Consider the following 13,721-nt stretch of genomic DNA (forward strand, 5'->3'; position numbering starts at 1 on the left):
AACATATTTGACCCCTGTGACCTTGAATATGGGTGAAGGTCATTCATTTGAACAAACTTTGTAGCACTTCATCTCAGCATGCTACTGGCTAAATATCATCACCCTGAGCATTTTGGTTATTCAGAAGAAGTTGTTTAAAGGTTTTTTAATACAATTGACCCCTGTGACCTTGAATATAATTGAAGGTCATTCATTTGAACAAACTTGGTAGCCCTTCACCCAAGCATGCTACTGGCCAAATATCATCTCCCTGGGCATTTTGGTTATTAAGAAGAAGTCGTTTAAAGTAAAATATTGACGCCGGATGCCGGACGGCCGGACGACGGACGGCCGGACGACGGATGCCGCGCCACGGCATAAGCTCACTTGGCACTTCGTGCCAGGTGAGCTAAAAATGAAATAAACAAAATATAATCAACTACACAGAACTTTGAATGTGAAACTAGAAAATGTCTGTAAGACATTTAATAAATGCCCCTGCTCATGGATGAGACGCGACGGACATGGGCAACACTATATGCCCCCCCCCATTTTATGGCGGGGGCATAAAAATCACTGCAGAGCTAGACCAGGATTCCAACCCTGGACTTCAGACTGCTAAACTATCCCTTTAACAGATTGAGTGACCTGGTCAATGGATGTCCTGGCCAAATTGTTCTACAGTAACATCGAAATGGAAGTTGAGGGGAGATAACTGAATCAAGGAAAAACCAGTGCAGTGGGACAGGGATCCTTAAAGTGCCAGCTTATAGAATAAAGCAAATTTCCTTTGTTCCCAAAGACCTGGTCTACATCTACATTCATACAGATATGACAAAAATAGACATTTTTAAAAAACAATGTCCCTACTGCAATTTCCAAAAACTGATAGAAAACCATATCTTTTTTCAATGTATTGTCAGCACTTTGTCTCATGATCGATAACAACCAGGAGGGAGGGGTCAGCTAGTCAGGCTGATTGACTTGTCATTCCCATGGAGAAGCAATGGAAACTGCTGAGGAGGTTAGTCTGCTGGGGTGTTTTAGTTTTAAGACTATGCAGCTGACAGAGGACCAACTCCCTGAACAGTAAAGTGAAGGCAAAAGCAGGGACTTAGTTAATTTAATCAGTTATTTTCACATAGAATGAAGTAGAAGTATTGAATATATATATATTAGTGTAACGAATTCCTCAAAATTGTATAGATAAATGTATATGCTAATTGTATTGATTGTATGAATTGTATATCTATGTACTGTAAAGCGCTTTAGAGTGGCTTATGTTAGCTAGATAAGGCGCTATATCAAATGTTGTATACTATTAACACAATAATATTTGGTAAATGAAGCTTATCTCTACTGTGATTGGCAATTACAAAAAACTTACTATAGGGTAGGTCGGATTAATGGAAGCCGTTTTGAAGGGCTGAACTAACTGCTGACAGACGACGTTTACCTTGGTGGTCAACGCGACATGTTTACTAGGTGTATACAAACGTAGGCTAACATATCTATTCTTACATGCTTTAGTTGCGGTGAACATTAACTTGTCTGTTGACAAATGACAAGGCCTTCTACCTTTTTATCACTAGGAAATTATATATAGGGGTTTCTCATTATAGTTTCCTGCATAATACAGTAGTTAGGACGGCAACAATGAAAGTCATCTCAACCCCACCCACGCATAGAAATGTCGGCTGTAGAAAATGCTCACACGTAGCTTTAGTAATGTAATGTAAAAGCTGTTATCAGCATAACGTTTTGTTGCAATAGTTTTTTTTTATCTCAGCATAGCACTAAGTTGTAACTTACATACTCATACCAGCATAGCTCTAGGCTGTAATGTACAAAAGGTTACCAGCATAGCTCTATGCTGTAGTGTACAAAATGTTACAAGCATAGCTCTATGCTGTAATGTACAAAATGTTACCAGTATATATATATAGCTCTATGATGTAATGTACAAAATGTTACCAGCATAGCTCTATGCTGTAGTGTACAAAATGTTACCAGCATAGCTCTAGCCTGTAATGTACAAAATGTTACCAGTATATATAGCTCTATGCTGTAATGTACAAAATGTTATCAGCATAGCTCTAAGCGGTAATGGACAACTGATATCAGCATAGCTATTAGCTGTAAAACAGCTGATATTAGCATAAACATTAGCATTATGTAAAATAACCATTTGACTTTTTTCCATTTCAAAGTAAAAATAGCTGGTCAACATCCACAAGAAGGTGATTGGCATTTGTTTGCAATATTGACATGTTTCAACACATTAGCTGTCATCAGATCATATTTTGTGCTGGACTACTGAACTCCATTTGGAATTAATCCACAGAAGGCTACGGAACCTTTGGAACTAACGGAACACGGACGTTGTATCTGATCGGCTTTGTTATGTTTCTATTTGTTATATGATATAGACAAACTTGGTTCAAAATATTCCATAATTATTAATCAAGCAAAATAATCTTTTTTAGATGAAAGGTGATTGACTGCGACTGAACATAAGACATATTTGAAGGTATTATTATAAAGGAATTGCATTGCTTTTGACTCTATGTATGTGTGTCTACCTGACGGAGGTAATGGTACTCCTCTGGTTTCCTAAGATGCAGCGCCTCTCGCTCCTGTTCATCTGCCCCGGCCAACAGGTAGTAAAACACATGGTAGTTTCTGCAAAAATAATTATTTTATCATTAAAACAAATTGTCCTTCATTGTCGCAACTCGCTTCACTTTTTATGTGTATATAAACAATTTTAGTCCTGTCATAGTCACTTTCTACAACAAGATAGTTAAATTATCCCGCAATACATACCATATTTTACCAGTGATAATCCATACTAAAAAAAAAGCCTACGTCATCCTTTTTTTGCAACTGTGATCTTTTCGGGATGATCAAATAATCATTCTGCTTATTAAGTATCTAAATTTATAATGTATACTGGTAGGTAATGAAAAATCCTTATACCCATTTTAACCCACTTTTCTCACAAGTATTCTCCATAGGCAAAACACTGTACACACATATATACATACATGTTTTAGCTACATGCTTGACAGCATCGCAAAGGCACGTTCTACTTATCATCAATACTGGACATTGTAATAATAGAAAATTTAAGGAGGCCATTCAGAAGCTTCCTATTTTACACAATACATGAGGACACATCACTGCTCAGACTAGTAACACAATGGCAAGCTGAAAAGTGATACAGGAAGTCAAACTTTGCCCTTTATGTAAAATAAAAGTTCTGAAGTACTTTTAAAAATACATATGTTTTCAAAAATTTGAAGATTTTTTTTTACTGAATTTTGACTTGTTAAATATCTAGACAAATCAGTCCTGAATTTAATTATGTTTTCAGTAACAATTTATACAAGGTCTTTGTGAACTTATATAAGCTTAAGCCTAATTAAAATTTCTGTAAATTGTCATAACATTATCATCAAACTGTTTCCTTGCATTTATAAAAGGATCATAAGTTTCCTATGAACTCAATCTCCCCCTTGTACCATCTGACTTCTGTAATTAAATCATACTTTATTTCACTAGGAACATCAATTAAGATGTCACTTTATTTTTACCAAATCAGCACATGTACTGATGATGTCACCTGTTTCAGTGTTAGATCAATGAACACATGTACTAATGATGTCAGCAGTTTCAGTGATAAGTACAAGTATTTGTACATGCGACATCACCATATTGTCCCTGTCAGATTATCCAGGTTTTCTTGTGAAATCTACAAATGTGACCCCTAAAGCATAGTGACCTTATGTAGGGTCAAAGCAGCAGAGGTCAGCCTTGGGGATCACAAATTATTAATGACCAGTCTCAGTAGATCAATGGTTCTGTCCACCTGCTAGACTTATCTGACCTAACATGGCACCTAGTTAAAAGGTCACACAAGGTCAAGTTAGCTTTTGTAGTAAGTCCAATAGCTTTAAATATATCCATATGCCTTATAACAAATACTTATATTTCTGTTTCCCACACATTCTATTAAACAAAAACAAAATGAAAATAAATTCTGTACAACAAACCTTTCATTTCTTGCTTGATGGACTATCCTGGATTTCTCGAGCAGGTACTTTTCCACAATGGCACTGTAAACAAAACACAGTTTCTTAGTGGAGGTAAGAATTGAACAACTAAATGCTTCAAATATAAAGATCCTTGTTTATATACAGCAAAACTTCCATATAATGCCCCTTGTTTAAATACAGTAAAATTTCCATATAATGCCCCTTGTTTATATACAGCAAAACTTCTATATAATGCCCCTTGTTTATATACAGTAAAACTTCCATATAATGCCCTTTGTTTATATACAGCAAAACTTCTATATAATGCCCCTTGTTTAAAAGTAGTAAAACTATTATATAATGCCCTATGTTTACAAACAGTAAAACTTCCATATAATGCCCCTTGTTTACAAACAGTAAAACTTCCATATAATGCCCCTTGTTTACAAACAGTAAAACTTCCATATAATGCCCCTTGTTTACAAACAGTAAAACTTCCATATAATGCCCCTTGTTTACAAACAGTAAAACTTCCATATAATGCCCCTTGTTTACAAACAGTAAAACTTCCATATAATGCCCCTTGTTTACAAACAGTAAAACTTCCATATAATGCCCCTTGTTTACAAACAGTAAAACTTCCATATAATGCCCCTTGTTTACAAACAGTAAAACTTCCATATAATGCCCCTTGTTTACAAACAGTAAAACTTCCATATAATGCCCCTTGTTTACAAACAGTAAAACTTCCATATAATGCCCCTTGTTTACAAACAGTAAAACTTCCATATAATGCCCCTTGTTTATATACAGTAAAACTTCTTTATAATGCCCTTTGTTTAAATATAAACAATAGTAAAACTGATGAAATTCCCCTTGCACCTGAAACAGTTTTATTGGACGTATCCCTCAATGTATTGCAAAACCCCTTTATAATGCCAAAAAATTCACTAGACAACTTATTGCAGAATAACAAGGTTTTACAGTATTGGTTTAGAAAGTTTTTTTCCTCCCGACAGGAAACCAAGGATGATGAAAGTGGTTCATCTGTTCCAACATCTACAGTCTGTGTTAAAACAGTTGCAGTGGATATAAACCAAACACTTGAGGCTCAATGTCAGTGGGGATTGGGTGTTTAGTGCCATGTTTAGAGCCCTATGATGGAGCAGTTTCGCTCTCCCCGCCCTCATCACCATCGGTAGAGTTAATCCCCTATTGTAAGCTGTATATATTTGTTGCCAAAACTACCTACGAAATGCTTTAATTATATAAGTGTGTAATTTAGGTGTCGGACAGGTGAGGAGACTCCACCACATATTTAACAGGTCGTACAAGAAATAACGGGCGATAAGTCCTCGACTGAACCATCTGTTACCACAACTCTAAACAACAGTATAAGATAAAAGGTCGCTGTGACCTTCAATCAATAGATACACAGTAAGTCCAGATACATCCTGGCAATGTATCACATGGTTACTGAATGTTACACTAGTATTACCATGTACCGTAAACAAACGTCACGAATCTAGGGCAAAAGTTCCCCGACATTTCCTCAAATGTTTACCTGAAATTATCAACATTCACAACAGGGCTGGTTGTTCAATGGGTAGTTAACTTAATGGTTTGTCTAATTTCATTTTCAAAATTGAGCACTTTCTTAGCTATTTATGTCTGGAATGAAAACTGCATGCATCAGGATTTTAAATGATCTTCTGAATTGATAAAAACATAGAAAAACAATTTCTGGGGATTTAACAAATATTTTAGAATTTCAGTCAATAACTCCTTATATTTTAGTAAACAGCACTTCTGACAAGTGGTCTCTGACCAGTAAAAGCACTTGAGAAATTGAAATTGAATTCTATCGTTAAGACCATTTATCAATGTCACACATCTTCCTCAATGAAAAGTTTTAGAATCAACAAAAACTTTTAATGGAAACAATTTAATTATTTCCTCTTAATATTGTTTCTATGATCAAAATCTTTAACTTAGCAGGGTTTGAGAATATATAAAGTGAACTTTATTTTTAAAAGCAAATAATAACACCCTTGATTTTATTAGAAATATGGAGTTGAATAACGGCTTTCATTCTTATGACATGAAACACCCATATGGCAGCAACAAGTAGTAGGCCAAAAAACGCAGACCATGTCAGAAAGAAACTTAAAATGTTTGTAGAACATGCATAAAAATGCTGCCACTTTTATGGACATGGAGGTGAACATAGTGTAACCACAGTAATTGTGCTTGATGAAAAATCAAGCCAAAGTCAATGAAGCGAAAAATATAGGTCACAGTGACCTTTATCATGATAGATTGGTAACACACTCCTGAAGTCCTCCTCAAGATGTGTACAAATCAAGTTTGAAGACTGTTGGACTTAAAATATTAAATTAATAGAGCCGACGGCAAAACAGCCTGTCATAGGGCATAAAGGACAGACGGACAAAAGGACCCAAGAAAAATAACAAACACTTATCGCCCCCTCCTCTACGTGGTAGAGCCTAAAAAACAAATTTGATCTTTTCTACGCTCTTCTTTGTTTCCGTATAGGCCGAGCCAGCCCTTGAGATGCTTGTTTTACTTACAACATTGTATACAAATGTTGTTATGCCTGTTACCGACTGTGGGAACTGGGCGCTAATTGGTGCGGAATTGTGGGACAACATTCCCACACCACTGACACAGGTGTGTAATTCTAGCACCTCGGCACACCATCATCATCAAACCCTCTAGTTATACATATCAAATTATCACCCTAATGTTGTCTTAATGGCCTCTTACTTTCGCCACCACACTAGTGTTTTTTTCTCTCTGTTTGTGCAATTGCTTTCCTTGTGAACGAAGGAAGTGTTTAAGAGTGGATTCTATATCCGTTGCTAGTTGCCACTCGTCTGTGTCACCCGCCAGTCGGTACAGTGTCACAAAGACCGTGGGCACCACACAGAGCTAGGTCAAAGTACACGCAGCTAAACAATATTGGGTTAGCCTTCAAATATGGAAATAAAACTAATTACCAATACCTCTTATGTGTCATAGTACTTAAAAGTCTTTTATTTACTCGCGACTGAATTAACTTCCGAGTTTAGTTTAAAAGAGGATCACTATACGACTGTTCTTTTGTTTTTTCAATCATTTCGTTTCCCCAGCCAAATTTTTAATAGATAGATAGATAGATATATCATTATATATCCTACTTCTAAGTAGGTTGGAATCTTCTTACCAGGTATACTGCTACTATTTGTCTGAAGTAATTATGGCATAATGAAGATATTTGGCGATGAATAGTGGGAAAATTGGAAAAGAATTCTTAAGAAGGAGAAAATGAGACCATAAAACAAGTTGGGGTTAGGGAAGGTGGCAAATGGAATGTGGGGCAATAGGGTAATACTGTGTATAATTATGAAAAAGAAAAATAATCATAAGAAGAATCCGCCTTCTTATGACTTTTACATTTTCGTATCATTTTCCTGTCACACAAGCTTTACCTCAATTTTTGTATTGATACTATTTAAACAAAACTGACAGGGGCTGCCAGGGTTGGGGAGCCCTGGGATAAGCCATTTTCAATTTTTATTATCATTATTATCAAATTGGGTTAAAAATATCTACATCACTCTTGGAAAGGAGTCAAATTCTTGTCATCATTTATTTAAGGAAAGTACCTGCTTAAGTTACAAAGAGATGTGTAGAAACCCAGACTATAATATCATATATCTAACTAAGTCATATCTACTTCAATATCTAGCCGACTGTTATGATTAATAATAATCCGAACTTCAAAATAACAAGTTTTCCTTGTGATAAAAGTTCAAGAACAACACTAATCATACTGAGAAGGAAGTTGTTTCACTTCACACATAGGTAGGTAGAGCACATCAGGTCAAGATGAAAGTGTGACAATTTTGAACGTACTAATTTTAAGTTCTTCACAAATAAAGGCCATTCTCACCAGCTCCTTCAGATAGGTACTTGGCAAAGAAGTACCTAGAGACCAAGGTCCGGAAGCAATAACATCGGCCCTTGTTGTACCCCCAGCCCCCCTCTCTCCCTCCCCCTCGCTTGTTTAGGCTAGACATATCAAGGCAGAAATCATATTAAATTCTTCTCTCTCCATATCTCTTTCTTCCCTCCCTTCTCTCCATATTATTTCCCTACTTTATCTTTTTCTATCTTGTCTTACTCTCTGACCCATCTCCTCTAGTCCTCTATTCATCACTTTCTCGTTCTCACTATCTTCCCATCCTGTCCATCTTTCCTTTAGTCCCAGTATTATAGAAACAACTTTCCTGAATGATGTTAACATACTGACCTATAGTAACTCACCTATTAATCTTCATGTACCTATATATAAATACTAATTGACTTATGAAGATACACACCCTATGGTAACAGTTACCCATGTACCTATTGATGGTAACACTTATCCATGTACCTATCTATGGTAAGACTTACCCATGTACCTATCTATGGTTACACTTATCAATGTACCTATCTATGGTAAGACTTACCCATGTACCTATCTATGGTAACACTTATCCATGTACCTATCTATGGTAAGACTTACACATGTACCTATCTATGGTTACACTTATCAATGTACCTATCTATTGTAACACTTACCCATGTACCTATCTATAGTAAGACTTACCCATGTACCTATCTATGGAAACACTTATCCATGTACCTATCTATGGTTACACTTATCCATGAACCTATCTATGGTAACACTTACCCATGTACCTATCTATGGAAACACTTATCCATGTACCTATCTATTGTAAGACTTACCCATGTACCTATCTATTGTAACACTTACACATGTACCTATCTATGGTAACACTTATCCATGTACCTATCTATGGTAACTCTTACCCATGTACCTATCTATGGAAACACTTATCCATGTACCTATCTATGGTTACACTTATCCATGAACCTATCTATGGTAACACTTACCCATGTACCTATCTATGGAAACACTTACCCATGTCCCTATCTACGGTAACACTTACCCATGTACCTATCTATGGAAACACTTATCCATGTACCTATCTATGGTTACACTTATCCATGAACCTATCTATGGTAACACTTACCCATGTACCTATCTATGGTAACACTTACCAATGTACCTATCTATGGTAACACTTATCCATGTACCTATCTAGTGTAACACTTACCCATGTACCTATCTATTGTAACACTTACACATGTACCTATCTATGGTAACACTTATCCATGTACCTCTCTATGGTAACACTTATCCATGTACCTATCTAAGGAAACACTTATCCATGTACCTATCTAAGGAAACACTTATCCATGTACCTATCTAAGGAAACACTTATCCATGTACCTATCTATTGTAACACTTATCCATGTACCTATCTATGGAAACACTTATCCATGTACCTATCTATTGTAACACTTATCCATGTACCTATTTATTGTAACACTTATCCATGTACCTATCTATGGTAACACTTACCCATGTACCTATCTATGGTAACACTTACCCATGTACCTATCTGTTGTAACACTTATCCATGTACCTATCTATTGTAACACTTATCAATGTACCTATCTATTGTAACACTTACCCATGTACCTATCTGTTGTAACACTTATCCATGTTCCTATCTATTGTATCGCTTATCAATGTACCTATCTATTGTGAGACTTACCCATGTACCATGCCATTCTCTTTGTAGTTGACTTGGATGAATTTTCCAAAGCGACTGGAGTTGTTGTTGTGAACTGTCTTTGCATTTCCAAATGCCTGAAAAAGATCAAAGAAAAGAAGTTTTGAATAATTCATGATCATGTCTAATAGCAAAGTGTCTCCATTCAACAATTAATAAAGATCCACATGAAGCACTTTCCAGTTTTGCTGAACAAGTGTTTAACCCATTCACCCCTAAAGTCACATTTGAACCCTACCAAATCAAGGACTGGGCAAGTCCAGTTTAAATATGTAGAGGTGAATGAGTTAAGCAATAATTTTAAGATGATAGAAGACTAGAAGACAATCTTGAAATTAAGATGTCCAAAACTCATTTTTTTCTTTTTCTTTCTCTAACAGTGTTCCCCCAAACCGCCAAACAAGTGTTTCTTTCCCCCGAAACAGTTGGCTGTACCCCAATTGTTTAGAGACTTTCACATCTAACCAAGTACCTGGGGGCACAGCTCAATAGAACCATGAACAAATATTTTCAACAATTCAAATTTCAAACAATTGTAATTCTGTAAAATTCATCACAACATGTATCTTTTCTGGAATATATTATTTTTTAAAAGGACTAAATTGTTTTTAAAATACTGGCAGTGCATAGTAACAATAAGGATTAACTTGTTGGTACCCTTTATCTTAACTCATTCACCCCTGAAATTTCATAATGAACTATTCCAACCTTTGAATTTGAAGAGTTCAAATGTGTCTTCAGGGGTGAATAAGTTAATGCAATCCAATTTCTAATCCAACCAACCAAACTATCTTTATAATGTGACAACCTGTCTAATCTGACCTTTATGTCACACAGGATTTAATGTTGTACAGATGAAATGTAGGATGAAATTTACATGTCTACTCCAGCAATGATTTCATTAAATGCAGCGCAGCATCTATACATATGTACACTACAGAACATAGGCAATTCTGTGACACACGTACAAGGATGAAGTAGGACACATCTAATATACATGAAAGCTTGATTACTTGTCATCCATCAAGGTACAAGAACTAGGCCAATACATGTACATGTATCACCTTTTACAGTGAAGACTACCTTTAACAATTTCAAACACTAATAACATTTAAGCTTACATATATAACGTCAGTGTTCCCATTGAATTTTAGATTTTGGGGTTTATTTGATACATTTCCAAGATTCTGTACCCCTAGGTACATAATATATAGTTACATAGGGCAGTTCTTGAAAACTGGGGGTACAACCAACTGTTTGGGGGTGAAAACCTGTCATTGGGGGATTTTTGGGAACACTGAACGTTTTACCTCTTACTACAAGTGGAAGAAAAAAATATTTCGGTGTAACTCAATTTAAATGACAAAAATATGAAAACAAATAAATCAGCTAAAATTTGATAGGAAATCATCTCTTTTAGAATTTTCAATTTTCATATTGACCTATCTATAGCTGCAACATACATTTGTCTATAAATACTCTATTAATTGCACCAGGTTACTATATATCTACGTAATAAAGCTAAGTCTACAAGACCAACTATCTATAAGACAAATTTGTATCCATCTCTAAATTAAGGACATGTTTAAAGACAGCATTGACAGTGATAAATAATCAACATGAATAAAGCAAACTGTTTAATGTTTTTTATGAGTCAAAATTGCATTTAATTTGTCAATATGCTTTGTGACCCCTAGTATAACCGTTACTGGCAAATTGCTCGGCTGTAACCAGGCCTCCAGAAGAACATCAAAACAACTTGTCACCTGCATTTGCCCAACATCCTATGCTGTTGTAAGATTTTATAAAGGTATAAAAACAACTACGGTATGTAATTTTCCATGAAACGCATACTGTCTCCACACGACCCTGGCTGTTGGGAAAACATAAATTCTCTATGATATATTATGATAAAACAAGAAAACGAAAAACAAAATTCCATGAAAATTTAAATTAACAAGAATTCCAAATCCTATTTTTGTTTTCTCTCTCAAATAGTGACAATGTGTATTGGACTGGAAATACATGACTTATTACAGAACTTTACTGAAGATCCTCTCAAGCCTATGACACATACCTGGTCAAATTTGACACGCAGTGTCTGTATCTCATCCTCATGGTAAATCCATCTACCCATGGTGACAACCCCATAGACCACACACAACGCAACACAAACACTAATAATCACATATATCTCCATAGAACACATGCCATATTGCATGGAATTCTACAATCCTCATCAGCTATATGACCTGTCTCTTTTCCGTTGTTGTTTTTGGTCCCCAGGTATGGGTGATGTACCAGTATGAAGTATGATCAGAGCACAGGTGTTACAGCCCTGACAATGTCATCATTAATCTCTACAGCAAACTTTGGCAGCACTGACCATGAAAAAGTGACCCGAGGGCATTGGTCACACATGGACACAGCCACTCTCGGCCATGTTAAACCTCCGAAAACCGACCCATCAATAGACAATTTAGAACAAAAGTCTGAAGAGATGCAATACACCTCTGATAGATACCTAGACAGTCTTTAGAAACTGCAATCATCAAATAACTATGTATACAGTAAAACCTTCCACACACTGTGACCTGTGTTTGAGTTGTCTCCCTTCAGATTTAAAAAAGAAAATATATTTTATCAAGATTATTGGAGGTTTATTAGTGTTTTTGTAATTGTTTATTTTTAATTGTCTAACCTACAGATTATGCCAAGTGAAAATCATTGTTCACATAGATGTTTACATATTTTTAAACTGACACAATGCGTTGTAGTAAATAAAATACCTGTGGCACATATATCCTTAAATCTAGCTAATATTGGATGCAAGGTAAAAGTGTCAGCTATTTCAGTCCAGTAAAGTTGGTGAAACAAAGCACCATGTAAACAATATGACAGCACTATCAGAGAATTTCTCAAAATGAAATTAGGAACAATATAGTACATAGACTACTATGATGATACCAAGTCAGTATATGACTGAACCCGATCTCAAATGTCTACAGATCATTGTAGTTAGCTTTGAATTTGTTTATCATTTAAAGACTGAAAAATGTTATTAAGGATCCCTGTCCCATTGCACAGGTTTTCCCTATATACAGTAACCTCCCCTTAGCTTCCGTTTGGATTTAACATTTACAGTAGCAGAGTTGGGCTAGGACACTTAGCTAGCTCAATCGGTTAGAGAGATAGTATAACAATCTGAAGTCCAAGGTTAAAATCACAGTTAATCTCCACTGATTTTTACATTCAGAACACTGTTGTTGATTATATATATTTTTTATTTTTTTTTATTATTTCTCATAACAGTCCTGCAAGGTATGGTTTTCTTTTCAGAAAAGGTTCATTAAAGGTAAACAGTCATGCCAGAAAAACAGTTTCCAACAGTTAGCTACAGGTTTTGGCAGTGGCACGGAGATCCTTCAAACATACATATGCCTGACCTCTCCCACTTTGATGGAAGGAAAGCTTAGCTAATTATATCCAGCAGTAGAGTGGAATTGAACGAAAAGTCTAGCCAAAGTTACTGAAGTGGCAAATATAGGTCGCAGTGACCTATATTAGACATATTACAGTATTCCTAAAGATGTATCGACGTATGAAGTTTGATGAGTGTTGGGTTTTCTAGTTTTGGATTAACAGAGCTATTTAATGCAAAGTCTAACAAAAATGTTGCATGGACAGAGATACAGATGGACAAAAAGGGGGAACACCCATGAATGCTCCGCTCAACAATGGGGGATGGAATAAAAAGTAGATGTAGAAAGAATGAATTATTGTTGATAAACACAAAATCTTCTTCAAAATCAGATACCATAAAACTTTACCGTACAGGCCTCCTTTCATACTTTGATGGAAAAGAAGCTTAAATGATTTTATCTAACGGGGGACTGGAATTGAATGAAAAGTCTAACCAAAGTTGTTATTGAAGTGGAAAATAAAGGTCACAGTGACCTTTATGTGTGTGTGTGTGAGGGGGCGGGGGGGGGGGGAA

The 13,721-nt window shown here is 35.8% G+C and overlaps 1 protein-coding gene across 14 annotated transcripts in view; it reads right to left on the reverse strand.

The window, feature by feature from the left end:
* LOC110454216 (unconventional myosin-IXa-like) overlaps nucleotides 1-13,721 on the reverse strand; it is a 125,167-nt gene that overhangs the window by 72,377 nt on the left and 39,069 nt on the right. For all 14 annotated transcript variants that reach the window (XM_021503611.1, XM_021503620.1, XM_021503618.1 and 11 more), the window contains exons 3-5: nucleotides 9,707-9,801; nucleotides 4,035-4,097; nucleotides 2,562-2,661 (exon numbers count right to left, since the gene is read on the reverse strand). In XM_021503611.1, the coding sequence (XP_021359286.1) occupies nucleotides 2,562-2,661; nucleotides 4,035-4,097; nucleotides 9,707-9,801 (258 nt within the window). The remainder of the gene's footprint in view (nucleotides 1-2,561; nucleotides 2,662-4,034; nucleotides 4,098-9,706; nucleotides 9,802-13,721) is intronic.

Source organism: Mizuhopecten yessoensis, unplaced genomic scaffold (assembly GCF_002113885.1).
Source record: "Mizuhopecten yessoensis strain PY_sf001 unplaced genomic scaffold, ASM211388v2 scaffold7725, whole genome shotgun sequence".
Classification (NCBI taxonomy): Eukaryota; Metazoa; Mollusca; class Bivalvia; order Pectinida; family Pectinidae; genus Mizuhopecten; species Mizuhopecten yessoensis.